Here is a 25412-nt window from a genome sequence, read left to right on the forward strand (position 1 = left end):
ATTTGTTACAACAGTGGTAGGAAATGAATATACTGTTCTGATGCACTGCCTTTTTCAGAACCCGTCAGGAGGGACTAGGTCAAGGTCAGAGCCAGGCTCTGACTCCCTGCCCTTAGTCACAGACCAATGGATAAGGTTGTTACTTGACTCCCTGGGTCTGCCTTCCCCCCCCACCCCCCATCCTGCAAGTAGTTGGGGGTTGGGGAAGTATTTGAATAAGGTGCTTGTGGTTTAAGTTTTCAGAGATTGGGGTTGGGGCTAACCTCACCTTTGCTTTGATGTGACAGCAGCCTTGGTGCTGTGGCAGAGGGGCCCAGGGAACCCCAGTGCCCAGGGGCCCTGGCATTGCCCCAGCTGTAGCTGGTGCTTGGCAGTCTTCTCCCGGCACGCCTTGGCAGCCCCCCTCCTGGCCACCCCTGGGGCTCAGCTCAAGCAGCAGTCTTCAGAAACCTTCCCGTGCTCACCGCCATCCCCCAGGGGCTTGCTGTGTTCAAGGGCCCCGTGGCCACCGGCACCTCTAGGCAGGGCTTGTGGCTTGGGGGTCCCTCTGTTCCCAGGCCAGCCCAGAGCTGGATGGAGAAGGCCAGCAAATGTTTGATGGCAGTCAGACAGGGAACTCTGTGCTCCCGTGCTTGGAGTCCAGCACAGCGGCTGGGCAGAGATTCCCCCCCGCCCCCCAACCATGGTGGCTCAAAGAACCCTTCTCTTGGTCTTGGATTCCAGCCCTCGGGCAGGAGGGAGCTTTCAATTGTAAGGGAGTGCTAGCAGCAGGATCTGGGTGGATGGAGATATTTAATCTGCTCTGGAATGCAGCCTGTAAAAGAGTGTCAGCATCCCAGAAGCAGTCCTGGGACGCACACTTGTGCAGTTATTTTGAGAGCGTGTGGTACCTTGAGGATAGGTGCTAAAAACAATTCAGAACTTCTTGGGCAGGCTTCTCCCTCCCCCAGTGGGTCCAAAAGGCAGAAATATCAGCACAGGGATTCCTGCCTCCCTTCCTGCTGGAGCTTACCTTGTTCACGGGGCTGATGTTAAAGTGACTTCGCATTCCTGGGAATAAGAAACTGCTCTGAAGAGAACCGACTGAGTCATTAGCCCTGAGGCAGGCCGACTGACTGCTGGGGCTGGGGGTGGGGGAAAGCGCTGGAACCAGCCCTGCCTGATGCCCCTGTGGGTCTCCCGCTCCTAGGGCCCATCCTTAATTACGAGAAGGAAAAAAGTTTAGCACCTGCAAGGGGGTAGTGAAAGACCTAGAAAGAATTTCAAGTAGAGAATTTTTATATTGAAAAGTGGAGGCGTTAAGGGAATTTCAACATTTATCTTCAGATGAAAAGTCAGGGCGATTTCTAATCTGAAATGTGACACTTTGGATGCAGCAGAACACATTCTTGGGTAATCTCCACCCCTGCCTCAGTTTCCCCACCCTGAAAGTTGAGGGGGTGGGATTTTAAAGTGCCTCAGCCCCTGTGCCGCCATGTGCCTCCATAGCAAAGGCCTTTTGGCCCTGGTGGTTCTGTTTTCCTCCTGGAGATGCCGGGAAGGTGAGTCACTAGCTCTGCCTCTTGCCCACATCCTGGGTTCATGAGGAAAAGCCAATTCCAGGCACCCCATGGGCTCGTTCTAGGTCGGAAGGGGCATGCTGACTCATGCCACGGCGGGGACCCTCTGGCCCACCTCCTGCAGGTGGGGCACCTAGTCAGGGGGAAGGTCTTCAGTTACCGGAGGTGGGGACTGTCCAATCAGGGGAAGGGTTTTACATTCCCCCTGACCTCCCACCTGCCCTCTCCCCCCCCCCCGAGAAAAAAAGACATGCTAGCTTCCAGTTTATCTGGTTCTTTCTTGGAGCTGTCCAAACAATTCAAATGTTTGCACTGGCTTTAAAATTCTCTTCGTATGTTGCCTTTGTATTGGGCCATTTCGCTTTCTGGCGCTGCTAAGAGAAGACAAATCCAAATTACGAAACCATCGACAAGTGAACCAGGCTGACAAGTGAACCAGGCTGCCGAGGACGCTGACCGGCAGGGGCACTGAGGGATGAACTGGAGGCCGTCAGCCTCATTCAGGAAGTGCTTGCAGAGTACCTGCCAGGTGGGGGGTGTCGGTGGTGGGCACGGGGCACTGGAGTAAAGAACAAACTCTCAGACCTCAGGGGCTCACGGCCCAAAACTGAGCACAGAGCAGTCTTTTAAGTGTCCATGGCTGTGTGGCTAAAGAGCCATTATTTCTGCCCAGGGAAGGGGCAGGGAACAGCCTCTCGGCAAGCATGATGTTTGAGCTTCCCCTGATGGATGAGCAGGAGTTTGCCGGAGGAGGAGGGGCATTCCAGCAGAGGGAACAGCTTGCGCAAAGGCACAGAGTTAGGTCAGGCCTGTGTGTTTTCGTAGCATAGGGTCTCTCTTGGGGGAGTTTGATGAAAGGAGGGACTTGCGCTACTCCCCCCACCCCCGATGCCTTGTGTGCTGCGCCTCCAAATGCCTTGTGCTAGGTACTGTGCTAGGAATTTGGGGTGTAGACAGAGGGCACAAGCCCCGTTTCCTCAAGGAGCGTTGATCAGTCAGGTTAGGCCCGGTTAGGCTACAATAACAGGCATCCCTGAGAGGTTTGCAACAACAGGTTTATTTATAGCTCATTCAGAGTGCCCTCTGGGCCTGCGTGACTCTCCAGGGCTGGCGGCCTCCCTGGGGTGGCTCAGTGCTGGTCCTCTGCATCTCGGCATTTCTCATTCTCGGCACTGTGTTGCAGATCATTCTCTGTTTAAGGGCTGTTCTGTGCCTTGTAGGGCCTCTACCCTCTGGATGTCAGGAGCACTTCCCCCACGTGTGACGATCAAAAATGTCTTCGGATGTTGCTAAATGTCCCCTTGGGGCAAAATTGCCCCGGTTGAGAACCACTGCTAAGCTGAAGTTCCTCTTAATAGAGTTTTTTCTGGTTCCCAGCCTGGCTTCATAGCTGCCCAGCCATGTTTCTTTCCAGGAGTGGGTCTGGGATGGCTTTGGGGGCCGTCTGTGCCCCCGTGCTCCCACAGTTGCTGAGGACCAGGAGGACTGGCTGGAGAGCCGACCACTGGCCATCGGATGCTTCTACTCAGGAGTGACACGGGTCACTTCTGTGCACATTTCCTTGGCCAAAGCAAGCCACGTGGCTGTGCCTAGCCTGGTGAGTGAGTGAGTGAGTGTGTGTGTGTGTGTGTGTGTGTGTGTGTGTGTGTGTGTATGTCCAGGGGAGTGCCCAGGAGGAGGAGAGCTGTCATATTGGTGGTCACCATTAATGTCCACTTTACTAGCTCTTAGCCTAGCAGGGGGCAGCGGCACGGAGCCAGGCGTCCTTCACATCCATGGTCTGTGCTGGGGTGTGGGGTCTCTGAGGAGGACGGGAGCCAAGGAGGGCTCCTAAGGAGCTGTCCTCGAGCGTGGGTTAGGTGGTGATGCCGGTGTGGCATTGGGGCGGTGGGGACAGCGTGTCCCTCTGCGCACTCGGGTGAAGGAGAAGGCCCAGCCGCCTATTCGGGGAACCCTGAGTCCTCGGGAGACATTTCGAGGGCCCTGCCTTCTGCAGGCTGGGGAGAGGCGGGGGCAGGGGGTTTGCCTGCAGGCCTCGTGGTGCTAAAGGGCCTGTTATTCGGGGCTCCTGAAATCTGGTAATTACCAAGCCGTGCTACAAATGGCTGGGATGTGAATGTGCCTGGCTTTCCACTTATATAATTATACACTTCCCGTCTCTAAGTGGTTTTTAGCTCTGGTGCAGGTGCAGCTTCTTTCTCCCTGCCCGTTGGCGTGGGGGAAACCTGTGTTTCCGGGTTGAGCCCCTCTGCTGTGAATTGCTCCGAGGCAGCCTGGCCAGCCTCCCTCCCCAGCGGGGTTATCCTTCCTCTGCTGTCCGCTGTGGCCAGCCCTCTGCTGTGCCCGGGTGCGAGGCAGGTGGCTGTGGCTTTGCATATCGTGAGAAAGCAATTCTTTGTTTTTTTTTTTTTTTAATTAATTTATTTATTTTTGGCTGCGTTTCATCTTCGTCGCTGCGCGGGGAGGCTTTCCCTAGTTGCGGAGAGCGGGGGCTACTCCTCATTGCAGTGCGCGGGCTTCTCATTGCGGTGGCTTGTCTTGTTGCTGAGCATGGGCTCTAGGCGCGTGGGCTTCAGTAGTTGTGGCACGCGGGCTCAGTAGTTGTGGCGCACGGGCTTAGTTGCTCCGCGGCGTGTGGGATCTTCCCGGACCAGGGCTCGAACCCGTGTCCCCTGCATTGGCAGGCAGATTCTCAACCACTGCACTACCAGGGGAGTCCCTAAAGTTTTTTTTTTTTTTTTTTTGATGTGGACCATTTTTAAAGTCTTTTATTGAATTTGTTACAATATTGCTTCTGGTTTTTTTTATGTTTTGGTTTTCTGACTGTGAGGCATGTGGGATCTTAGCTCCCCAACCAGGGATTGAACCCCTACCCCCTGCATTGGGGGGCGAAGTCTTAACCACTGGACCACTAGGGAAGTCCCAAGAAAGCGATTCTTGATGAACCCAAGGGCCCCCTTTTTGGCAGACTTCACTCTTCTTTGGTCGCTGCTCTGCTCTCTCAGAGCACCTGGAATTCTCCCAGCTGTCACGGAACTTTTCTTTCCTTGTTGGTCAGAGGGTACCGCTGTCTCGGCCTAATCCCCTCTTCCCTGCTGACTCACCATTGCATGTGCTTCGCTTGCCCGCAGCCCTCGGTTCTCATACTTGCTGTGGAAGGTCTGGAAAGGTCAGACCCATTTAACAGATGTGAAAGCTGAGACCCGGGGCTGCTCAGCAACACGTCCTGTGCTTGCTGCTGGTTTTCGCAGGCCCCGCTCTGCTGTGAGGCAGGCCTGCTGGTGTCCCAAGGTGTACCTTGTTACCCTTCCTGATGCCACACCCAGCGGCTGAGCCTCAGGCCTTATGGTGGCCTCTGAGTGGTTTGGGCTGGTGCCTCTGGATGGTCCTGCCTCCCTGGCTTCTGGGACCTTGCTCTTTTCTAGTCCTCTTGCTTTTGGTCCTCTTCGCTGGACTCCTGTCCTGTATTGTCCCCCCTCTCTACGCCGTGTCATTTGGGGTAATTTTTGTCGTCTTCAGGAAGCGGGTGCTGCTCTTACTAAGCTCTGCTATATTAAGCAAGACAGTGTCCAGTGACAGAAACTCAAAATCCACAACTGAAAGTCCAAAGAGGGCAGGCTCTAGGCCGGCTGGATTGGGGCCTTGCCCTCTGGCAAGGGAGTGCTGGCCTTTTCTCCTGGCGTAGCCTCCTTCTTGAGAGCCTGCCCACGGCGTCCTCTGACGTTTCCAGGACGTGCCCTTCGTGCTGCTGGCAGTGCCCCAGGACCCATCCTGGAAAGGCCCCGGGCTGGTCTGGCTTGGGTCCCGCACTCATCCTGCAGCTAAGTGAGGTGCCAGGCCACGTGCCCACCCCCGGAGGGGCTGCAGCCCCTCAGTTTTCTGTTTGCCCACCAGAATCACATGGATAGAGGAGGGGCAGTTCTGAGAGGGCAGGAAGGCCGGGCAGAACAGAAGTAACAGGCCCCCAGCCCCAGCGTGGGCCCAGCAGTCCTGTGCGGTGGGGTCCAGGATTCTCCTCGCTTGACAGGTGAGGAAAGTGAGGCACGAGGTACAGTTGTGTCTGGTTCCGCGTTCTCCTCGTGGGGACGCCCCCCACCTCTTTCACGTCTGCCTGCCTCCCAGACAGGCCTGAACTGTTTGCTCAGCTCAGTGGGGGCTTCTGACCACCTCCTGGCACCACCGTGGTCAAAAAATGGAGAAGTTGCCATCTTCCTGCGACGCTCCCTCCCGGTGCTGGCGTGTGTTCTCAGCCTGCTGCACCCAGACTGTGAGCATCACAGCTGGCTCTGGTTCTTTCGTGACCTTTACTCCTGTCCCCAAGGCCTGGAGGGGCTGCCCCTGAACGAACAAGCCCCCGCCCCTTCCCGGGCATGTCTGGTCCTGCTGCTCCTCAAGCGGCAGGAGTTGCTCCTTGTGGACGAGCGGCTGTTCCACACCTGGCAGCTCCTGAGGACACCTGGGAGCTGCACGAGCCCCGAGTTCCTCTCAGACCCTGCCCTTTGCCTCCTGAATCAGAGGCTTTGGGACCGGACCTTGAATTTAGTATTTTTGACAAGTTCCAAGGGTCATTCTTAGTCATCTATCCTGGCATTTGGAAGCCACTGGCCCATGGGGTGACATTCTGGGCCCCTGGGCTGTGCCCAGCCTGCATCTTCTATCCACTTCTCATGGCCCCCGCCTGCCCTCTCAGTGGGGCTTATGCTTCCACACTCCCAGATGACTTTTGGGAAGGGGGGGACACTCCTTGTGTTATTCCTCTTTAACTTCTTCTCCCCAGTGTCTGTCTGTAGTTGCCCTTCAGTTTTTGTTCGAATGGCAAATGCCGCCTCCTCCTTGAAGCCTTCTCTGATTGCTCTGTCTTCTCCCCTGAAAGAGACTCCATTTTGTAAGTATTTTAAATTCCCCAAGGGTATGCTCTCCTTGGTCGTCTGGAGAGGGAGGTCCCTTTTGCAAAATGGATCCTCCCTTACGGGATATCCAGCTTTTGGAAAAGCACGTTTATATTAAGAGTTGTGAGGTAGACCTCTGTCCAAAACTTATTAATCCAATATTTATCAAGGAAATGACAATTTTAGAGCCTGTATTTTCTTGAGGTGCAGGTTTTAAGTAAAATTCTTTAATTATTTAACTTTTATTGTTACTTTTTCTATAATTTTAGAAGTAGTATCTATGCTCATTGTCGAAAACTTAGAAACTACCAGAAAATGAAAAGAACCACACATCACTTTACTGCTGCAGCCACAGTTAACACTGCAGTGTGTTCCCTCCCCATCTGTTTCCCCGGTGCCTGAGTATTTAAATGGGCTTAGAATCCAAACTGGATGCTCTGATGCGTGACAGTCCAGTGGCCCCGGAAGGGGTGTCATGGCAGCTCCTCTCTGAGCAGCACAGGGGAGCTTTTCTAGATAAATCCTGAGCTCCTCTTCTTCACGTCATCAACTGGTTGATTGACCCATGCCTTCATCAGGCATCTACTTTATGCCAGACCCTGGGAATGCTGGCAACTGTTATTTTGTAAAAAATAAAAAAATATAAATTTCCCTAGTTTTGGGGCATGCGTTAGAGGCACCTGGCACAAAATTCAAGAAATGCACGAGGGTGCACAGTGAAAAGGAAGTCTCCTCACATCACCTCCCAGCCACCTTTGCCCTTGCCCTTGACTAGAGGCTGGACCACAACTATTTTCTGGTAGTACTTTCAGATTCGTTCTGCATATATGCAAGCATGCCTTTTTTGTCCTGGATGTTGTGCTTAACCCAGATAACTGTCTGCGGCCCACAGGGTTTGCATGTTGCTTTCCCGTAGCACTGTCTTGGAGATAGCGAATGCAGTATGGGGCCTGGAGCACTTCCTTGTTCTTTTAACTGCTGCATAGTATTCCTTTGACTGCATGTAGTTTGTTAGTGGCCCCTCTTGGGGGGTTTAGGCGCTGCCAGGCTTTTGCTGTCTCGGGCAGTGTGGCAGTTAACATCCGCAGCCTGAAACGCTTTGCCCGTTCAAGTGTGTCTGTGGGGTGAGGTCGAGGAGCTGGGGTTTTCAGGAGGAGCAGTTTACTCAGTTGACGACAGGTTTGGTTTCTCTTCCCTTCTCCCCCTCCCGTCTCCCCCCCTCCTTCGCCCCCTCCTCCCGCTTCTCCTTTGGTGTCATGATTCAATTTCTGAACTTTCTGGTTAGGGCTGGGTTTCAGGAGCCCGCTGCTCGGGAAATGAACATTCTTGGTACCTTTGTTCTGCAGAAGCTTCAGGCGCAGAAGGGAGCCCCGGCAGGCTTATACCGTATTTTCCTGAGCGGGCGGTGATGGGGTGTGCGGCATCCCACCACCCTAGGGAACGTGGTTTTCCACTTGCGTCCCTACGCTCCATTACACCGAGGCCCTGGGGCATGGAGACCAGGCTTGCCCTCTTGGCACCTCCTGAGCCAGCTGCGCCATGACTGCGTGGTGTGGGGAGCCCGGCTGCAGAGCCAGCACCCGCTCTCCTGAGGCAGCCGGGCCTCAGCTTGCCGGTCAGAGTAATGGGCAGTCACCGCGGAAGGTGCCGCGAGCGCTCAGTGGGCCTTAGCTCCTCTCACCACGAGGGTGTCTGGTGTACGTGTGGCCGGATGTGTGTGGAAAGGGGACCCGAGCCCTCTCTTTTCTGCCAGAGGTGCAGTTTATCCTGTTCTTGGTGCTCTGAGCTGCAGAGAAACTGCACTGGCTCCTGGGAGCTCAGCCCCACTTGAGGTTGTCAGTCTGTCCTTGAGACCACTTTTTTTGTTTCTTTTATTTCACGTGTCCCGTCTGTTTTCAAAGGGAGAGTGCTGTTTGTTTTTTAGGACAGGGGTAAGGAGGGTGGGAACTGTCTGGGCTGATGTCTGATGTGGATGGATCGGAAGTGACCGCAGCTGCCTTCCTAAGGACGTGAGAGCCACGCGCCGGGATAATCTGGATGCCGAGAGAATTAACTCGGAGGGAGAAGCCAGGCCGGGCCCGGCGCCTGGCAGAAGCCCTCTCCACCTGGTGTGGGTCACGTACACACGGGCCTGTCTCCTGCAGGCCGTCTGTCTGTCCCCGAGACTCGTCACCTGAGGCTCCCCCCTCAGCTGTTGAAGATCCCCATCCAGAGCTGCGGATGGGGACGGGCAGGGTGAGGAGGCACGCTGAGCCCAACCTAGCCAGTCACAGTCACAGGCCAAGTGACCGTGGCAGGTTGCTGTCACCGATGCTCCCTGGGGGCCAGGACGGTCTGGGAATGAGGCAGGGGCTCTGGGGTGTCCACAGGGCTCAGAAATGAATGGTGTGGGTTGTGAGCCGATGCCTGGATGTGACATGGGTTCCAAGTGACGCCGTCTGTCCCCCTGCCGTGGGCTCTGGTGGCCCAGGGCGGTGCAGTCGTGTCCAGCCCGTCCCCTCATGAAATCATGGAAGCAGATGCATATCGGCTGCCATTCCTTCCAGAACTGCAGAGAAAGCTGAGTGACGGCGAGGACCCTGAAAGCATCAACTACTGTGGTTTTCAGATTGGGTTCCTCGGGGCCCGGGGTCCTGGGAGGTGTTGGGTGTGGAGCGCCGGGCAGCGGGGCACGCCCTGCATTGTGACCTGGTCACCCCCTGCTGCGTCGTGCTGTCTTACGTGGTGGCCTCCTTGTGAGTTTCCGCTCTGTGCCCCGGCGCTCGGAAGGTGCTGGGAAGTGCTCGTTGGAGGAGCTCAGTGACAGCCGTGAGGGTTGGCGGGCGTCACCCCCGCTGTGCCGTGTGAGGTGCCGCGCCTGCTCACCGTGGCCTGGAGGTTCCCCTGGGGCTTTGTGTCGTCTCCTCCCTTAGGCTGTGAGCCTCCCGGGGGCCCGAACCATGGCTGTTTCATCTGTATTATCCCCCAAGGGCCAAGCCGGGCACAGGAACCGAGCTGCGGCTCCTGCATCTACGTTCAGGGGCGTCTGGATGCCAGGCGGGCGCACGGCGAACTTGCCCAGACCCTGCTCCAAGGAGGGATTGAGAGCGAGAGGGCCCCAGGCCCTGACCTCGCCTGATCACAGCCTCCTCTGAGCGTCTGTGGGGACTCAGCCTCTCTTCTCAGGAAAGCGCTCACGGCCCGGGCTGTTGGCGTGCTGTCTGCGGTCCACACGCGCTCCGCCCCCAGGGGACAGCCCGTCGGTGCTCCGGAACCACGGGCTGGGAAGCGGTGCCCCAAGTTCACCCGGTGTGTGCAGGCCGGGAGAGGACATCGTGAGTCAGGGAAGGCTTCCTGGGAGAGCGTCTGTCGGAGCCGAGTCCTGAAGGCTGGGGTGGAGGGTGGAGACCGAGGCTTGGAGATGCCACGCCGCCCTGCGTGTCCCGAACCGCTTGCAGTAAGGGCTGAGGGTAGGGGAGTCGGCAGGGAGCCTTTGTGTGCTCCTCTAGAGACGCGGACCCCAACCCAGGCTCCACGGGGTGGGGTGAGTGAGGGCACGTGTGTGGGAGCACGGCGGCCCTGGGATTGTGTGGGGAGACATGGGGAGGTCCAGGCCTGGAAGGATATTGGCGAGGACCGTGGTGGTTGAACCAGGCTCAGAGGGCGGGCAGGGTGTCAGTGGGGCAGAGATGGCCAGCAGCGGACGAGCAGCTGGGCAGGACTGAAGGGCCTGGGGCCTCTTGCACGTGGGAATGTGGATGGGCTGCGGTGGGATGGGCTGAGGCCGGCCTGAGGGACTGGGCCAAGGGGTCCGACCTGACCCGGGAGGGAGTGTGGTTGGGGACTTGGGTTAAGGCCATCGGTGGTGGTGGGGTCTTGGGGTGGTCCAGGCTGGAGCTGCGCCCACGAAGCCTTGGCCCCGGGATTGGTGTACGGGACGGCTGGCCGTGAGCGGCCTCCAGCCAGCTTCCTCTGGGCACCCAGCCCTCTCTTTCAGCCGGAAGGTGGCTTTGAGGACTGGCTAGGAGTTCATAAACCTCCCCCTTGAAAACAAGGCCGTTCTGGGGACCATGGCCTGAGAGGTGCAGCTGCAGTCTCCTCGCTGCTCTGCCTCCAGCTGGCCGTAGTGAAGTTTCTGGAAGGATGCTTCCTGCCTGCTGGAGTAACCTGTGTCTTCTTTGTTTTTCTCCACAGGAAGCGAGGGATAGAAGTCGTGCAGGTGAGTACAGACCACACCCTTGCCGTTGTTCAGCTGTGGGGGCCTTCAGCGTTCACTGTTCCTCCCTCCCTGAAGAGTCTGGGCGCTTGGCCTCTCCTTAACGTGCTCTCGTTTTTAACTTCTCTCCCTGTGCAGTCGACAGGATTGCCGCCCGGGCGGGACCGAGCTGGAGCTGGCGGTGTGTCGGGGTTGAGGAACTGCTCTGCTTTGCTGGTGCGGGAGTGGTGGCGCCCTTGGCGGGCATGGGGATGGACAGGGTGAGGGGCGTAGCCACCCAGCCACTCGTCCTGCTTCCAGATGCTTGCCCGTCCTCAGGCTCTGCTGCGGGAGCTGCAGCCCCCAGGGCCTCTGCTTCGGCTGTTAGAGCTCTGGGGAGGAGACTTCTCCTGCACTGGACCGTTCTTTTTTTTTTTTTTTTTTTTAAATGTGTAGTGATAGCAAGTTTTTAAAATTTATTTTATTTATTTATTTGGCTGTGTTGGGTCTTCATTTCTGTGCGAGGGCTTTCTCTACTTGCAGAGAGCAGGGGCCACTCTTCATCGCGGTGCGCAGGCCTCTCACTGTCGTGGCCTCTCTTGTTGGGGAGCACAGGCTCCAGATGCGCAGGCTCAGCAGTTGTGGCTCACGGGCCCAGTTGCTCCGCAGCATGTGGGATCCTCCCAGACCAGGGCTCGAACCCGTGTCCCCTGCATTGGCAGGCAGATTCTCGACCACTGCGCCACCAGGGAAGCCCTATTTATTTATTTATTTATTTATTTATTTATTTATTATTTTTTTTTTTGCTGTGTCGGGTCTTAGTTGTGACATGCGGGATCTTCCGTTGTGGTGCGCGAGCTCAGTAGTTGTGGTACGAGGGCTTAGTTGTCCCGCAGCATGTGGGATCTTAGTTCCCCGACCAGGGATCGAACCTGCGTGCCCTGCATTGGAAGGTGGATTCTTTACCACTGGACCACCAGGGAAGTCTGGACCATTCTTGTATTATGGCTGACGTGGTATCATCTTCTCCACCGATGCTCCTCCCCCGGCCCCAGGGTTCGTCCCCCTCCCCCTCGTCACCCCTTTTCTGCTCTCAGTGGCCACATCTGATCTTCCCGATGTGCCCCTGGCCCCTGGAGTGTGGACTGAGTCAGTGGGGGGCTCCTGACCCCTGTGTTGCCTCACCCTGAGTTGGACTGAGGTCAGGAGCTCACTGGGGAAGGAAGGATGGTTGGAGAGAGGAGCTCTCCCGGGGGGTGGGGTGGGGCTTGCCCTGTGGGCTCAAAATAGATGACAGGCTCGGACCGCAGCAGTAATGCCGGGAGGTTGGATCTGCCTGAGAGTGGGGAGGGACGGGGGGTCACGCCAGGGGATCCCTCTGGCCAGCTGCACTTGTCCTGGCAGTGACGACTCACGGGGGATGGGAAGGGGGCCACTGCTCTGTGTGTCGGCATGAAGGTTCCCTCAGCTCTTCGTCAGGGGCAGGCTGTGACATTTGCTCTGGAGGTTTTGCCTGCTCCCTAGCAGGAAGCAGTGGGTCTTGGTGAGACCCGAGGGTGGCCTGGCTGTGCTTGCTGTCGCCCTCTCTGTCCCCGTCCAGGGTGAGTCTGCCTGTCTGTGCAGCTCGGCTGGCAGCCCTTCTTCCAGCTGTAGCTGCAGAGAGGGTAACCCCGGCCGGGGCTACCTCAGGACCGATGGGGAGCCTGGCCCTCCGATAGAATATCTGCGGTAGGTTTTCATAAAAGCCTGCTGAGAAGCTTTCGGAGCCCTCCGTGTTAACTCCGGCCCCAGTCCCCCTCCCCACACCTAGCAGGTTCGGTGGGTGTTGCTCTCAAGCTGCTCTGCTTCTGGGACGAGGGTGGGGCTGGTTGGTGGGGTGAGGCTGGGCGCCTCTGTCTGGCTGCCAGAGTGGCCGGCTGCTGAGTTCTTCCTCCTGGCCTCGCTCTTCATAGCTTGTGGGTTGAACTTGTCACCCCAAGGCTGAGGTTTGTTTTGGGAGAGGAGGTAGTTTCTAGAAGCCTCTGAGCAGCTGTGTATTTTTCATCCTGCCTCTTCTTGGCTCTGCAGTTTCATGATCTGCACTGAACTTTTCTGTGGACCTCAGTTTCTCCATCCATCAAAAGGGGGAGGTCTGAAGCATACTAAAAAGTATGCTTTCAGTGCCATTTCTGATTGATTAGTAGTGGGTACCTGGAGGATTCTAAAATCCGTGAATGGCTGAGGACAGGGATTGATTGGTAATGCCTGCTAGGGGTCCAATAGTGGGCAGAGGAGGTGCAGTTGTATTTGTGTCATTCTGGAGCTAGGTGTCTCCTAGCTAGGTGTCATTCTGGAGCTTAGGTGTTTCCTGCTCCAGGATGCTTTGGCTTAGTTTTGTCTCTCAGTCCTTTTTACCGGTTACCTTGGAAGCCCCCAGATCCTTTGTAGATGCTCCTATACCCACCACCAAGGCCTAGACCCGTAGTTGGAGCGATCGTTGGAGGTTACTGTGTGAAGGGCCAAGTGCTTCCCTGAGGTTAGCTACAGCCTCCCATCAGGGTCCATGAGGAAATTTCTGTTGGGAACTGTTTTTAGAGGAAATGAATTCATGTGCTCACGAACAACCACTGCTTAAAAGGTGAAGAAATATGCTCTACCCCCAATACCTGATTTCTGTTCACACCAGATCCCGGACTATAGCACAGTGGGATGCCACCCCTCCCACGGGAGGGGAGAGGAGGGGGGACGGGGGGGGTGCCTTGGAGCTTCAGGATGTGAGGGACAACCGAGGGGTCAGTGTGTTCGCTTTACATGGCTTCCTGGGAAGATGAAAACCTTTAATCCACTTTGTGGGTGGAATGAGAAACTGAAGCCATTGTTTTAGAATGTACCAGGCAGAAGAAGAGTTATGAAATCTTTTTTGATGGGCCTACTGTTCATTTTGGTGATGACTTGAGGGAGGAAGTAGTGGCTGGGGACCAGTGTGAAGGCAGGCTGGAAGCTTTCCATGCCGACATCTAAAAATAAAACCTACCACGACACCTCTCTCTTCACCTCCTCCTGGCATCCCCGCGTGTTTGGAGAACTTGAAATTTCAAGACATAGAGAAAAGGCTCTTTGCAAAAATTGGAAACCAAGCCACTTGGCTGGTTTTTTTCAAAATCAGCTGAGCCTCTGTGCACCAGACCACAGGCTGGTGGGCCACTGGCTGCTGGAGATGGGGGTTTGCCAAGTCACTGGGTGGCAGTGACTGAAGAGGTTGAGAGTAAGCATGCCACCAGCCTCCACCCAGTATTTCCTGTGTCAGGTGCTCTGAAGGACATTGTCCCATTTTGTGCAGCCACCTGGTAATGTGAGTGGTGTTTTCACGTCCATTTTAGAGATTAGGAAACAGGTTCAGAATGTTGTGACTTCCCTCAGGGAACTCAGCTGGTAAGCGGTCGAGTTGGATTTGAGTGCAGTTGGTTTGTCTGTAAAGCCCATGGTTTTTCTGATAACTCAGTCTCCCCTGCATGTTAATAGATGGCTTCCATACCTGTTATTACCTGGGCTTTGGCTACTATTTAAAAAAAGCATGCTGGGACCTAGGGTCAGGAACCAAGACTGTAAAATGATGGTAAGACCTGCAGTGTTTGTCTTGGTCACGAGAGTTGTTCTTCCAGCTATTGAATGGCAGTAGTAACACTATGGGTGCTAACATCTATTGGGCACTACTGTATACCAGGCAATGATGCCATTTAATGGAAGGAAGCATTTGTGTGTAACCTCTCCAAGGAGGGGGTGGGAGCACATTTAAGAAAGTGACTCTTGCAGATCCTCAGCCTCCTCATGTGTTAGTTCCCACAGCTGATCTGCTTGGGAAGGAGCTTGTAAACTCTCCCATCGGCCCTCCATCCATCTCTACAGAGGCAGTGCACGTAGTGGGGGTGGGAGCCAGACGGCCTGGGTTCATGTTTCTGACCGTCTGACCTTGGGCCAGTTTCCTAACCCCCAGGTGCCTCAGGCTCCCTGTCTGTAAAATGGGGATAATAGTGGTGCCTGTCCCCTGGGATGGTTGTGAGGACGAATTGCATTAATTTGGGTAAAGCAGTTGGCACCGTGCCTGGCACACTGGAAGCTGGTTGTCTACAGGAGAAGCACACACTCTCATTACCCACAGGCAGATCTGAACGTGGTGTGTGACCCTGGGGCATACATCCTTCTTGGGCGCCATGTGACTCGTTGTTAGGAGCTGGGCAGGTGAGGTAGTTCCAGTTCTTTGCTTGCAACAGAATTGAAAGAGGGCCTGATTGAGTTGTCAGCTGATAGAACATTAAAAATGAGTTTTGATAATAAATTACTGTAATTCTTGCCATATAATTCTAAAGGAATTCAGAGAATTCGCTATGGTAAATCTGTTTCCTTTCCACTTTTAAAGCTTATTTGAATAGGTGGTTTCAGCACTATAAAAATTGAAAAATGGAGATAGAATTGATAATAAACACTGCTTTATTCTAGCAGTCGGTAATAGTCATCTCTGGATATGTGAAATAATTTTAAAAAAATTACCTTTCATCTCTTCTGAGATGTATTTCTAATAAGGTTTAATTTTTATGATTATTACTTATACAAATTTATAATATATTTCTGTTATATTGATCAATTATGTACTAATAGTAATTGTAATAATAATTCAATCCAGAAGAAAAATTTTGACACTTAGAGCTTTATGGTCAAATGAAATTAAAAAATTAAGACATTTATATCCTTTTTTTTTGGCCTTGTACTACGATAGACTAATCAATGAAAGGCCTTCAAACATGAAATACACTGATAGTGGAAACATCTCTGAGGGATGTGGATTGGAAATTGGAGTTTGAGGAGGCAGAAGGAGCCTTGCTATCTTTCCACGTGTTTAAGAAGCGTCCGATTCTGTAATTTTAAGATGGATGATGGTGGATCTCAAATCGCTATGGTATTTAGATTCCACTAGATCCATTTAAAAGAGAAACAGTAACAGTTTTATTTTGAAATGTTAATATTTACAGTATGTTGGAAATTACATCCTCTACAAGTATTTAAACTTACGATGAGAAATTTTAGATGTCAGCTTGAAAATGTGCAAATTGATATACAGTTTTAAACATTTATTTTGGGGGGTTTGGTTTGAAGGCCACTGCTTTAGAGCGTTACCCCGTTTGCTTCCCAGAACCAGGCTCTGAGGCAGACACCACCTCGGAGAGGGGGGACAGCAGGCCGGCTCTCAGGCCATCAGAGGCCCCGCTGGGACTGGGTCACTCGGCCTCTGGGGCCTGTGTGTCTGCTGAGACTCAGAAAGGCTTTGACAGTGGGCTTGTCTGCAGGCCAGCTGACCTCCCCTAACATGGGTCTGTTAGGCCAAGTGATGATAATAATAAACACCTGCCGTTACCTGCTCAGGTGGCGTGAGAAGCCCCAGGTGAGCCCGAGTCCAGCAGGGCTGGGAGGAGTGGAAGTCCTGCTCTGTGATCAGGGCTGGGACTCGACTAGAGCACAGGGGGAGAGTGGGACAAGATGCCCTCCACCCCTGTGTCCTCAGGGGCCACCTGTCATGACAGTGATGGTCGCAGGTACCTGTTTGCCTCAGTTGTCTCGTCTGTACTATTGTGATGAGGGTGCTGGACGCACCGGGCCCCTTGACTCCTCCATTTCAGGTGTTACCAATTGGCCTTGCTGAGCCAATGAGGTGAGGGCCCCTCATAGCCGGCAGGTACCGATTGGGAAGACTGGGCCCCCCCTTGCAGCAGGATTCAGCAAACCTTTACTGGGTGCCTGCTGTGTACCAGGCTGCAGGTGCTGGGGACTCACATGGGCCCAGGCCCCATCCCTGCAGCTCTCTGAAGTCTGCAGTTGGCAGCCAGGGGCCAAAGTGCTGGGGATCATGGGCACAGGCACGGAGGAGGGTCCTGACCCCGCCTGGTAAGTCAGGAAGGCTTCCTTACTGGAGGAGGGCAGGGTGAGCCTGGCTAGTGGCGATGAGCCTCGTCCACCTGACAGAGCCCGGCTGAGAGGTAGGTTCGAGCCCACAACCCCGCTCAGGGCTGGACCTGCTCCCGAGGCCCTTCTCCTCCCGAAACAACTAGGTGCTAAGGTGACCAAGTGCTGAGCACGGCACAGCCGTCACGGCCCTTCCACCCAGTGAACCTTTGTTGGGAGAAAACATTCCTTGGCCACTTGGGTCATCTGTGGCCCGGGGCTCTGCTGAGGGCTGGGCAGGAGGCTTGCGTCAGCCTTGCAGGACGCCTTCCCCTGGGAGCATTTTCCACTCTGACCTGATCTGTGGGGAAGGCTTGGGAGGGAAGCCTGTGAGTTCTCCGTCCCTGGACCCCATCGCCCCTTTCTAGGGCAACCCTGAATTTCGTGGAAGAAGATCCGGAGAGAACAATGTGCCTACTGCCCTGCCCACCTCCAGCCTTGGCATCCTCAGGAACATGTATATCGCATCCCACCCCCTGCCCGCCAGGTTCCGAGGGCTGTCTTTCACCAGTTATCTTCAAAGCGCCAGGGGAGAGGGAGATGGCTGTTAGCACGAGAGGGGTTGGAGTCTTAGTTTAAAATGCAAGTGAGCAAGCTGTAAGTGTGAGAAGTACATTTGCTGGTTCGAGATTCATTGTCCTCCTTACAAATTCCTTGAGAATTCAGACATTACGAAACCCCAATCTCTGGAGCAGCCACTGTTTCTCAAGCCGGTGAGGAAGTAAATACATTTCCCCAGCTTGCAAAAGAGTGAAGGGTGGGCTGCAGGCTTTTCCTGGGGGTTACTGCAGAGTTGTTGCCCACTTGAGATGTTGGAGTTCTTTGTGTGTTCGTCTCCCCCTTTCTGCACAGAGCATTCAGGGCAGGAGGTTGGGTGGCAGAGGATAAAGCAGAAGAGGAAAGGCTAAGAAAGAGAGACAGACAGAAAGACGCCGAGAGCAGGCCACATGCCCAGGGCTGACGGAGGACTGGGTGCTGGGCATCTGGAGTTGGAGGGGTGCAGTGACAGGGGCCGTGAGCACGTGGGCAAGCCTGGAGGGTGGGAGGGCTTGTCTGTGCCTTTGTGGGCCCTGCGAGGACACAGGGGCAGCAGGCATGAAAGCGGGGAGTGGGCGGGGGGCGGGGAAGGCCTTACGGGGAAGTTGATGCCTCTTGATACAGGATAAACGAGGTGTATGTGTGGGTGGGGAGGTGAGGTATTTGAATGTCATTTCGGGCAGGGAGCACAGCCTGTGCGAGGACCCAGGGGCTGGGAAAGGGGGTCTTTTGACTGCCAGTGGAATGGTTTGGAAGTGCCGAGGCCTCGGCCGGCCGTGAAGGAGTCAGGAAGCAGCCAGGTCAAGAGGGCGGCAGGGCCAGCCCACAGGAGGGCCGGGTGAGCTGACCGTGGGATGCTGGGGGCATCAGAGGGCTTCTCCGTGGGAGAGGTGTGCGCGCCAGTTAGAGGTGATGGGGGAGGGTCCCAGTGGGAGGGCACACGGTGGGGGATTAGACAAGCCGGGCTGGAGGGTGAAGAGCTGGGTCTTCTGTTTGGAGGCTGGGGCTGGAGTCTAACGGGGACCCTGGGGTCTGGCTGGAATGGACGCAGTAGTGGATGGCAGGGGAGACAGAGGGCGGGGTGTGGTGCCTGGGTTGGCGGGGGGGGGCGACAGAGAGTGAGGAGTCAGTCCTCAGACTGGGGGGTGCAGGAGGAGGAGCAGCGGGGGGCGAACGCTGGTTCAGACAGGTGTGTTGAAGGCAGGCAGCTGAGTTCAGTAGCTGCTTCCTCATTGAGAGCCGGAAGGAGAGTCACATGGCTGAGTGAGTTGTACGCCTTCCTCCAAGGATTATAGGTGCTGGATTCGCCATTCACCTTTAAAAAATGTATGTTATTTAGTTAATATTTTCACGATTCAAAAATTGTTTTAAGAAGTACGTTGTTAAAGGTGTCAAATGATTAATCCCCAGCTGGGTTCCCTCTGCCACCCACTCTCCCTCCAGGGTGGCCCAGCTGGCTGACCTTGGTGCCTCCTGGATTTTATTTCCAGGTAATTGGGGCCCAGGTAGGGTTGGACACCTGTGAACATTCTTCCTTCCATCTGCTCCCTCTGCTGGGTGCCCTGGAGCCCAGTGTAAGGGGCTTGGGGAATATCGGTCGCCTTGGTGTTTCTTGGGCCCCTGACATCCTTGCAGCTGGAAGAGCCCAGGGCAGCCAGCTGGCCACTTCCTTATGGGCAGGGGCTTTCTGAAGGCCACCTGAGTATGACTCTGATGCTGACCTCTGGCAGCAGACCCCGGTACCTCCAGGGAGGGTGGTCATGGGACTGGGAAGTTGGCTCTGCACAGAATGTTTCCACGTGGCCGTTTGGGACCATAATTGGGATATAGATTGTTCTTGGCTGAGTTCAGCCTCCACATGGAATCCAGAGGTCTGGGTTTGAGTTTCCGTTAGTCTGTTTTCTGACTGTGTGTGATCTCACTTTCCTCATCTTTAAATTGGGATGACACTTAGCACGCAGGACCTAAGACGCCTAATAGAAGCTCAAGGATTGTGGGCTTATGTTCCCTGATCCTTTGTTATGAACGGTGTGGTTTATATGTGTGTAGGGCGGGGGATACAGCTGCAGGTGAAACTGTGCTGCTTAGAAAAATATGTTGTGCAAAGAATGTGATCTTTCTGTCCCCCTGCCAAAGTAACACTTTTCGGTTTCTAACTATTGTGGATTTTAACTTAATTCCTTTTTAAAAGATAGATTTTATTTTTTAAAATTTGAAACACAGATATTTGTATCATTTTCAAAACTTTGAAAGTTGTTTTTATTCTTATTTACTTAACATACATTTAATGAATGGAGTTAGTCACATTTATCTGTAAGCATGATCATTAAAGTATTTTTATAATAGTGATACATGGGGCTGGGGAAGTATTATATGCTGGGGAGCATATCAGCTGTTCATAGTAGCTGTTCAGAAGAGATCATATTTTGGAGGGCAGCGTGGGAAAATGACGATGTAAGTGCTGTCGACGTCTACTGAATGGTTTCAGTTCTGCCTGTTTTATTTTTATTCTTGAGCTTTTTAGGCTTGCTGTTACAAATAGCAACCATCTCCGGCGTCAGTGCAGTCCTGCGTGGCTTCAGAGGGCTGTGAAGCTCAGTTCTGGGGTGTTCTTTCCTGGCCTTTGACTCGCTGAGTCAACTTGAGTAAATCCTTGAACAGAAAGCACTCCGGCCAGGGAAGCTGGAATCCGGGTGCCTGGGTGGGCTCTGCGGGAGCCAGGCACCCACCCCCAGCCCACCCCCACCCCGGCTGCAGCACCGGTCCACACCACGAGTCAGGGTTCCATCTCCTCGTCCCTCTGCCGTTGGCGGGCCTTCCGATTTCACTGGCCACCTCGGGGGTTACAACAAGTAAGCACGTAAAAGCGAAAGGAAGAAGAAGCGTGGCGAAATAGGAAGGGCTTAAAAGGGATAGAAAGAGCCAGAAGCAAAGGTTCCGCTTTGAAAGTAGCCACCTGTTTTGAGGTTGTTCTGGGGTGAAGTTGTCTAGAGTGTTACTCAAAGTGTGGTGCCCCAGCCATTGCCTGGGAGCAGGTTAGAGGGCCAGCCCAGAGCTGCCAAATCCACATCCCCAGGTGAGCCGGCGGCACGTTTCCAGTTGCAGAAGCTCCATTGCAAATAGTTGGTGCCCATTTGAGTTGGGGAGGGTGCACCTTCTGGGGCTGAGACTCTGTGTGAAATGGTGAATTGACTTGAGGACCCCGGCGGCACAGCTGGCACTGGGAAAGCAGGAGTGGAGACGGGCGTTGCCTTCTGCTGTTTCGCGGACCACGAAACGTCCTTAAATCTTTCGGGGGCTAAGAAGCTGCCATCTCCCTCTCCAGCCCCCTCCCCACTCTCGTGTTTCTATTTGTGCTGTTAGACCTGTTCAGATGTCACCTTGCCAGTGACACCTTCCCTGCTCCCCCAGCAGACCTCCCCCCAAACTGGAGCTGCCTGAGGACGCGTGCTCCTGGGCCAGAACCCTCCTCTGTCTTTTTTTTTTTTTCCATGGTATATCTCATTTTATTTATTTATTTATTTGGGTATAGTTTCTTTACAATGTTGTGTTAGTTTCTGCTGTACAACGAAGTGAATCAGCTATATGTATACATATATCCCCTCCCTCTTGAACCTCGCCCCCCACCCATCCCACCCATCTAGGTCATCACAGAGCACCGAGCTGAGCTCCCTGCGCGATACAGCAGGGTCCCACTAGCTATCTGTTTCACACGTGGTAGTGTATATATGTCAATCCCAATCTCCCAATTCACGTGTCCACACGTCCGTTCTCTACGTCTGTGTCTCTATTGCTGCCCTACAAATAGGTTCATCTGTGCCATTTTTCTAGATTCCACATATATGCATTAATATACGATATTTGTTTTTCTCTTTCTGACTTACTTCACTCTGTACGACAGTCTCTAGGTCCATCCACATCTCTACAAATGACCCAATTTCGTTCCTTTTTATGGCTAATATTCCATTGTATATATGTACCACATCTTCTTTATCCATTCATCTGCCGATGGACATTTAGGTTGCTTTCATGTCCTGGCTATTGTAAGTAATGCTGCAGTGAACCCTCCTGTGTCTGAGGAGGGCAGCACCTGGCCCTGTGTGTGCTCTGTGTTTGCTGGGTGAGTGAATGAAGGACTGAGCCAAGAACTTTCTATTATGGAAGACTCACGTGACATAGCAGATTAGGGAGGGCAGTATAGGGCACGCTGTGTGCCCATCGCTCAGCTTGGTGTCCGTGACCACCTGGCCGGTATCACTTCCTGGAGACCTCGTTCCCCACTGGACAGTTTGAGGCCAGGCTTCACCATTCTGTCAGTTCATCCATGAATGTGTCACTACATGTCTCTGTAAGGTAAGGACCAGCCCTTGTTCTTAACCTCTCGGTGGGCCATTCAGAGGTGGGTTGGGGTGCTGCCAGGTGATGGGCCCAGATTCTGGGTCCGGCCCCTGCACGGTAGCAGTTCCTGGCCCCTGGGAGGCGAATGAGAGGCAGTGCTGGGGCAGGTCCTTGGGGCCCTGCTATCTTCCTGCTGACTTCAGGGCCGCTGGTGGCTGTTAGAAACCTGGGATGTGCGTGAATTGATTGGGTTCACATTGGTCCCTCCCTAGGAGTGGTCATTATAACGGTGTTGGGGAGATGATCAAAGCAATGTGGACACAGTCTTACTGTGTTCTGGGAACTTCTCTAAGCGCTTACGTGCGTTAAATAATTTAATCCCCACAACAATCCAGAGAAGGACTGTTATTTAGTGCAATTATCAGCTCTATTTGATGGATAAACTTTTTGTTTGGTTTTTGTTTTTGGCTGTGCCGCTTGGCTTGCGGGATCTTAGTTCCCTGACCAGGGATTGAACCTGGGCCCTCGGCAGTGAGAGCTCTGAGGCCTAACCACTGGACCGCCAGGGAGGTCCCAGTGGATACACTCTTATTATCCCTGCTTTACGGATGAGGAAGCTGAGTCAGAGAGAGCTTGCCCCAGCCTCTGAGCCGGCGTGAGGCAGAGCCGAGCCCAGCACGCAGGCTCTGGTCCACCTCATAACCTCTACACCCCACTGCTGCTTGTGCATCATCTCTGAAACCAGCGCTTGCTTGCAGTTCCTTTGCCCGGGTGTCTTGACCTCTCTCCTGGACGGGCCCATCTGCTGCCCAAGTGCTCTTTCCCAGACAAGCTCCATCTCGTCACAGCGTGGCTGCAGGGCCCAGCGTACAGGGTGAAGACCCTTCCTTCGAGGGATCCACAAAGCCTTTAGCAGTTGGTTCTCACTCTGGGAGCCCAGCCCGGGCCACGCCCTCACGTGCACCCCAGAGCACCGTCTGCAGGGCCTCAGCCTGCTGCTGCATGTATCCTGTCCCGGCAGCCCGCCACGGCCCTCGTCCTGTTCCATCTGGTGGACACGCATTCATCTGTGTGGCCAAGCTCACTGCCACTAGCTCCTCAAAGCCTTCCTGGACCCCCCCAGGCCCAGGGAGCCTCTCCGTCATCTGGGCCCCCTCCACCCTGTGCCCCCAACCTCCTAGGCACAGAAGCTCCCATTCCATGGCATAATCACATATTCTGGCAGCTTCTCCTCTTCTCTGGAAGCTCCTTAAGGCTGTGGACCATGTCTTCTTCTGGGGGCTGTGCCAGCCTGGCGTGCCTTCTGGCTTATAGGCGCATCTTATCACTGAATCTTTGGAAATCAGTGGAAAAATAATTAAATATTGTAGAAATATATGAATTAGAAAAGTTCCCTATTCATTTTATTCTCCAGAAATAACCACTGCTAAGTTTTCCATTTTTTTTCCTATGCCTGTGCTAATATACCCTTTTTTTTCCTCTTTTGGTTTTCTAACACCTATTTAAAAATCTTTTAATACTTTCAAAACTGGTATGTGAAGATCTAATGAGCCTTTGAGTGGAGGAAGTAGAGGAATAACATATTTGTATATTGTGGAGGGTTCTTAACCTGTGCTTGACGGTGTGTGAAGGCTGAGGCCGGGTGAGGGGTCTTGGAATTTTTTTTTTTTTTTCCCCAGCACTAGGGTGATACGTCATGTAGCACCACTTTGAAAGGTCAGAAAGTATACGTAAACCGGAGAATTTCCCATGTACTTATGAAGTGCTAACTTGTTAGTTTGTCATTTTAGCTATTCCCAGAGAGAGAAAACTGCGTTACTTTCATTACTTTCATAGTCTAGGGATATTCCTGCCTTTTAGTGTTCTGCTCTAAACTCTAGTGTTTACACTCTTATCTCTTTCCCTGAAGGCAAGGTTAGTAAGATAGGATTAAGTCGAGGCTGAGGAACAGAGGAGGATTAATATTACCCGTCAGGCCCGCTGCTGTGAGGGTACCGGCAGGGTAGTTCTGAGCTTCCTGGTAGCCAAAGCGTGCAGGGAAATGAGATTAGCTGCCATGGAGGAGAAGAACTCTAAGTTCCCAGGAGGGGGAGTAAAAACCATGGAGACGATTGAACCTTCCTTCCTCAAATGTTGAAGAACCTCGTCAGTGTCACAAATAGGAAATTCTTCTCTTGACCTGGACAAAAAGGGAGACTTTCAAGAGAAGCAGAAGTATGGCGGCCTGAGCACATCCTCCATGAGTCTGTGGTGCAGGGACATTGTCCTTTTGGCGGGGGGAGGGGGAGCTCTCCTGGACCACCCCCACCCCCAGCCCCTCTGCCTGGCCAGCTCTCATTCTCCAACACCCCGTCCGCCTGCAGCTTCACTCTGGAGCCATCGGGATTTGCATTCATCTGCCAGCGGCAGATTGGAAATCATGGTGGCTTAAAAGAATTACCATGTTTATTTCTCTCCATGTGAAAGAAGCTGGATGCAGGAACTTAGAGCTGCTGTGTGGGCCCCATAAAGTTGCACGGAACCCTTTTCTCTCGGTGCCACGCCATCCTCCGCCCTGGCTTCTAGGCTCCAGATCACCTCCTTGCTGAAGATGGCTGCTGGGGCTTCAGCCATCGTGTTGACATTCCAGGCTGTAGGAAAGTGGTCAGGGAGTAGGGCACCCCGCCTTGCACCTGAGTCTGTTCTCCCTAGGTGGCCTCCCCAGAAGTCCCACGTTACACTGCTGCCTACCTTGCCTTGGTCACGAGTGTTCTAACAGGCACTCGATCCTGGCGGCCAGCAGGCTGGAAGTGCGGTCTTTTGGCTGGGCATGCTGTCACCTCACATGAACTTGGAGAAGAGAGTGGGCATGGGTGTTGGGCTGCAGCTGACTCTGCCAGCACACTCGGGCTCTGGACTTACAACTGGACAAGTTACCCCCAAAGAGCCATTGACAAAAAGGCAATAATACTGGAACCGGCCTTGCAGAGTTGTCATGAGATTGAGCCAGTGCAGCGAAGGAACGGCGCAGAGCCTGGTACGTAGCCGTCCTCAGAAGCAGCTGTTTGTTATTATTTACGGGAGCCATTATCCTCGTCGTCCTTGCGGCCCATGGAAATTCATATGAATCTAAAGTGTTGTGCAGGTGAACGATTGGGTTGGTAGATGAGCCAAAGTAAAAGGATCTCTCTTGTTTGATTTGTTATCACAAGTAAAGAAAAAGAAGCCAGAAATGTCTACAGTGTCAGTTACACCTGTCTGGTTTGCTTAGAGCAGGGCTGACAGGGACCTTGCTCCTGCTGTGGTCCCATGGGGTCCCCACTCGGGGGCGCCCTCCTGGACGTGGCAGCCCGAGGCCTCTCCTAGGCTGGGATGTGGGCAGCCTGGTTTGTGGTGCCCTCTGGGGTTGGAGCCGAGTTTGCCCTGGCTGGGGGCAGGCTGATTTACCTCCTGTTTCTAGATCTCCCTGCGCCCAGCCATAATCGGGTAAAGGCGTCACCTCTGAGGGGTGCTGACCCCTGACCCTGGCCACATAAGCCCTCCTCCCCAACCTGGCATGCTAGCTTCCCCTTGGCTGGGGGAAGCCCCAGGAGGCATGTGCACAGCTGCGATTTCATGGCTTTTCCACAAGTTTGTGAACCCAGAGCTGCAGCTTGGCTCCCCTTCAGCCATCCCCACCTTGAGAACTCCCCCGGGAACCCCCGCAGTCCCCCCGCCCTTCGCCTTTCTCCCAGGTTCCCTGATGTCCTGTATGAGTGACAGGCAGGGGCAGACCTTTCAGGGACCCAGTCGGCCTGGCTGCCTTGTCCCCCTTCCCCGCAGGCCGGTTTTCCAGACGGACCAGCAGTCTGAGTCTTTCTCGTTTTGAACATCCTGCAGTGCCCTCAGAGCATACCCTATAAGGACATCCCGGCTCACGCTGTGTCCCGAGAACTTGGCCTGGAGCGGGGCTCACTCATCACT

The 25412-nt window shown here is 54.0% G+C and overlaps 1 protein-coding gene across 2 annotated transcripts in view; it reads left to right on the plus strand.

Annotated features, from left to right (window-relative positions):
- Nucleotides 1-25412, plus strand: part of ITPK1 (inositol-tetrakisphosphate 1-kinase) — a gene marked incomplete at its 5' end in the record, with an annotated part of 213616 nt that overhangs the window by 81464 nt on the left and 106740 nt on the right. For both annotated transcript variants that reach the window (XM_082384547.1, XM_082384548.1), the window contains one exon: nt 10622-10646. In XM_082384547.1, the coding sequence (XP_082240673.1) occupies nt 10622-10646 (25 nt within the window). The remainder of the gene's footprint in view (nt 1-10621; nt 10647-25412) is intronic.

Source organism: Balaenoptera borealis, assembly GCF_965194805.1.
Source record: "Balaenoptera borealis genome assembly, chromosome: 3".
Classification (NCBI taxonomy): Eukaryota; Metazoa; Chordata; class Mammalia; order Artiodactyla; family Balaenopteridae; genus Balaenoptera; species Balaenoptera borealis.